At 34.9% G+C, this 5,000-nt stretch overlaps 1 protein-coding gene across 1 annotated transcript in view; it reads right to left on the bottom strand.

Moving 5' to 3' along the window:
• The window catches only part of Gclc (glutamate--cysteine ligase), a 41,559-nt gene that overhangs the window by 21,405 nt on the left and 15,154 nt on the right, over positions 1–5,000 (bottom strand). Inside the window, exons 2-3 of the mRNA XM_043014360.2 lie at positions 4,980–5,000; positions 2,765–2,950 (exon numbers count right to left, since the gene is read on the bottom strand). The exon at positions 4,980–5,000 is cut by the window's right edge and continues 89 nt beyond it. Coding sequence (XP_042870294.1) covers positions 2,765–2,950; positions 4,980–5,000 — 207 coding nt within the window. The remainder of the gene's footprint in view (positions 1–2,764; positions 2,951–4,979) is intronic.

Raw genomic sequence — 5,000 nt, 5'->3', positions numbered from 1 at the left:
ATCAAAGAATGGAAAGAGTATGCGAACCTAACAATATATTAATTACATAAATTAGATTATAACAATAATTAGAGACGAGGCACACAGATATAGAGGGCACGGGGAAAAGTACCAATAATTATCAATATTAATCACTATACAATTGAATTAATTAAGCAAGGGGTGGGGACAGCGATAATTTGAGTAAACAAAAACAAAAAAACACTAAATACATTACGCAACTTAATATATTGAAGGTGAGACGGAAGTAACAGTTAAGTGAAGAAACGCTTATAATTACACAATAAGAGATTTAACGACAATGATAATTAGAAAGACAATCAGACAATTATCAAATCAAAGAAGGACACAAATAACAGATTAACAACAGAGAGAGAGAGAGAGAGAGAGAGAGAGAGAGAGAGAGAGAGAGAGAGAGAGAGAGAGAGAGAGAGAGAGAGAGAGAGAGAGAGAGAGAGAGAGAGAGAGAGAGAGAGAGAGAGAGAGAGAGAGAGAGAGAGAGAGGGGGGGTAAAAGGGAGAGTGTGTATGTGCAAGTGAGTGAGCGAGTGAGTGTGAATGTGAGTGTGAGTGTGTGAGTGTGTGTGTGTGTGTGTGTGTGTGTGTGTGTGTGTGTGTGTGTGTGTGTGTGTGTGTGTGTGTGTGTGTGTGTGTGTGTGTGTGTGTGTGTGTGTATGTGTGGAGTGTGTTTTTGTACGTGTGTGCTTGCGTCCGTGCTTGCGTGCATGCTTGCGTGCATGCATACGCGTACGTGCATGCGCAAGTGTATATCCATGTATGTGTGTGTATGCGTGTGCGTGGAAAAGCATATAATTAACGAAGACCCAAAGATAGACAAGTATGGCCTGAGGAGGGGCAGGGTGTCGGGGTAGCTGTGAGCACGGCGTGAAGAATAAAATACAAGAGATTTTGAGGATGAGTCAGAGGGAATATATTAAGGGAGAGGAACAATGAAATGTGAAAATAAGAGAGAAAATTAATATACATAATATAAGAGGTGGTTTATTTTGGATTTGATTTAAACTAATAATGTATCAAGTAAATAAGATGAAAAATACTAAGCTAAACCTAAAACGGAATTTAAAAAATATATAGAAACGGTATATTCAGAAAATGAAATACTCGAGAATAAACATATTCTGGAAACTCTACTGACTCACACACCACATTTCATTAAAAGAGGAATATATTTTTTTTCGGTTGTTAACTTTTTAACTAAGAAAAACTCAAGGATCATATAAAGCTTGAGAAATCATATATTTTTAATTTTTTATGTTTTTATTTTCGTCTTTATATTTCCTCTTTAGTTTTTTGTACTGTGGTGCTTGCGTCCGTGCTTGCGTGCATGCCTGCGTGCGTGCATACGCGGGTACGCTGAGCATGTAATCCATGTAGGTTGTGATGCTGGTGCGTGAAAAGCATATAATTAACAAACCCAAAGAGAGACAAGATGCCTGAGAGGGCAGGTTCGGTACTGTGAGCAACGGCGTAAGCAAAAATACAAGAATTATTTGAAGGATCAAGGAATATATTAAGGGAGAGGAACAATGAAATGTGAAAATAAGAGAGAAAATTAATATACATGATATAAGAGGTGGTTTATTTTGGATTTGATCTAAACTAAGAATGTATCAAGTAAATAAGATGAAAAATACTAAGCTAAACCTATAACGGAAATTTAAAAATAGATACAAACGGTATAAAATAAAAAGAAATTCTCGAAAATAACATTTCTGAATTAATACTGACTCACACGCCACATTTCATTAAAAGAGGAATATTTTTTTTTTCGGTTGTTAACTTTTTAACTAAGAAAAACTCAAGGATCATATAAAGCTTGAGAAAAATATTATTTGAATTTTATGTTTTACAGGTCGTCTGTACTTTCCCTCCTTTAAGAAAGTAAATTGATATTTCCATATATAGTTACTGGAAATATATGACAATAGTTTAAAAACTATTGAGGGTCGGATGTGAAACGAATATATCGCCAATATCTATTTCCAACGGAAGAAAAAAAACTAGGTAGTGAAACTGAATTAAAAAAAGAAAAAAAAACGACGAAAAAAATCAATAAAAAATCAAGTTTAGATTTGCAAGGACGTTTCGTTATGACGCACGAATCGTACCGGTTTATCTGCGATTCATTTAGACGGAGAATGTGAGAAAAAAAGATATATGCATTTCCTTAGCCAGTGACCGGAGGCACCTTGAGGTTCCAGGTGAATCCTACTTGCCAATCAGGTTTTTAAGTCTTGCCAACTAACCCACCTTCAGAAGTAAAACAATGTAAAGAGAATTCTGGTCGCATCGCAAAGCCATACGCAAAAACATGTCAACAAACACAGATTGAAACATGAAAGCAAAGATCCACACAAGATTTGGCACATACATGCGTTCGCGCGCGCATAGACACATGCACACATCATCATACACTTCCATAGGTATGCACACACGTCTATGTGTATACACACACTACCATAATTATAAACACACTTCCACACGTTCACATAGGTATACATACACACTTACACACGCTCTCATGTGTACACATACACTTATACACACTTCCATAGGTACACACACTCTTCTATAGGTAAACACATACTTCCATAGTTACAAACAAACTTAAACAGAAACACACACACAAACACACACAAACACTACATAAAAAAAAAAACATCCACTCACTTCAAACGAGAAAAAAACAAACAAAAAAACATTTCCCCTCAGACCCAAACCAACCCCTCTCGACACCCACTCACCTGAAGAAATTCGTCAGAGAGAGCACCACTTCGTCAGGTTGCAGAAGACTCTGTACTTCGCTCCTCCGGAAACTCATGTTGTGTTCCACGATGTTGAAATGCTGGACGAGCGAGCCATAGGGGTGACCCGGCGTCCCCTCAACCATATACTCTGCATATTCAGGTCGCCATAGAGACCGCACTTCCCTAGGTGGATAAGAAGATAAAGATACAATTACTGGGGAATTTACAGATAAGTAGAAGGATATGCAGAGAGAGAGATATGAAAAAATTAAAGTGCTGGGGAATTTTGAGATAAGATGAAGGATGCGGAAAGATATAAAGAAATGATAAGGTGGAATTGCTGGGAGAGATAATTTTTAAGATAAAACTGTTGCAACATTTGGGGTATTAGCCGATTAGACCATCAGAGGAAATAAATACAAGCATGAATACGTAAATAAAAACGTGTTGCAATTTGTCTTATCATTTCACTCGTTCGCCAGAAAACCCAATTTCGTTTTGGTCCGAAAAGTCGTTAAATTTAAATGTTTATAATTCTACTGGTAGTTGATTTCTACTGAATCGCAATCAACGTTTCCTCTAAAACAATTTAAGCAATTTTCTTTCTCATATTTTTTTCCTCCTAAATGTAATCAAGTTCACAGAATCACCGAAAGGTCAAAGGTCATCGGACGCAAACTGGGTCGTGACGTTTGTATTGTATTTTCACGTTTTCATAATTTTCCTTCTCGGAGATAGCTATTTCATTTTAATGTGAGTTTAATTGTCTATCTGGGAATAATGAAGGTAATAATATTAATAATAAAAATCACGTTTAGTATCTATTCTTATACTTACAATCTTTATCCTTATATTTTTTGCCTATCATCTATTGCTTATCATCTTCATCTATTTCTTTCATTATGTATTTACTAATTTATCTACATGCCTATTGATGCATTTTGTGGGTTTTGCATTTATATGGATCAACTCGGGTCAAATATTCAGTATAGTGATAGAGATTCAAAGGTAATATAAATATTACCAATGCATATATAATATGCTGGCAAAATACTTATCACAATAAGTCTACGAAATATACAACAGGAATACTGCAGGTGGTGGTGGTGAAAGGATGGTGATAGTGATAATGGTGATGATAATGATGATGGTGGTGATGATGGTGGTGGCGGTGATTATGGTGATTATTGTGATTATGGCGATGATGATGGTTATGGTGATAATTATGAAAATAATACTACAACTATTGCTACAACTACACATAACATTACTCACAACAATATCAATATAACAACATAGAGCTTAAAAAATAAAATTCATGCTACTACTACTACAAATAATAACATAATTTATACAAACTTGATGTTGATTCGCTTGCTTAAAAAAATACTATTGCTTCTACTACTCTTACTACAACTACGACCACTGCTACCTTTACTACTTATCTTATAATACAACCCTTACTACAACTGCTAACATTACAACCCTTACTACTACTACAAATATTACAACCCTTACTATTACTACAAATAATACAACCCTTCCTTTTATTATAAATAATACAACCCTTACTACTACTCCTACAAATAATACAACCCTTCCTACTGCAAATAATAGAACCCTCCCTTCTACTGCAAATAATACAACCCTTCCTACTATTACAAATAATACAACCCTTCCTACTACTACAAATAATACAACCCTTACTACTACTACAAATAATACAACCCTTCCTACTACTACAAATAATACAACCCTTCCTACTACTACAAATAATACAACCCTTACTACTGCTACAAATAATACAACCCTTACTACTACTACAAATAATACAACTCTTCCTATTACTACAAATAATACAACCCTTACTACTACTACTACAAATAATACAACCCTTACTACTACTACTACAAATAATACAACCCTTACTACTACTACTACAAATAATACAACCCTTACTACTACTGCAAATAATACAACCCTTACTACTACTGCAAATAATACAACCCTTACTACTCCTACAAATAATACAACCCTTACTACTACTACAAATAATACAACCCTTACTATTACTACAAATAATACAACCCTTACTACTACTGCAAATAATACAACCCTTACTACTACTATTACTACAAATAATACAACCCTTACTATTACTACAAATGATACAACCCTTACTACTACTACAAATAAATTCATTCATACTAACTTGGGATTGGTTTCTTCTGCC

This window comes from Penaeus japonicus, unplaced genomic scaffold (genome assembly GCF_977035675.1).
Source record: "Penaeus japonicus unplaced genomic scaffold, GWHDUDI00000001_assembly GWHDUDI00000007, whole genome shotgun sequence".
In the NCBI taxonomy this organism is placed as follows: Eukaryota; Metazoa; Arthropoda; class Malacostraca; order Decapoda; family Penaeidae; genus Penaeus; species Penaeus japonicus.
This window is presented reverse-complemented; position numbering and strand designations above follow the sequence as displayed.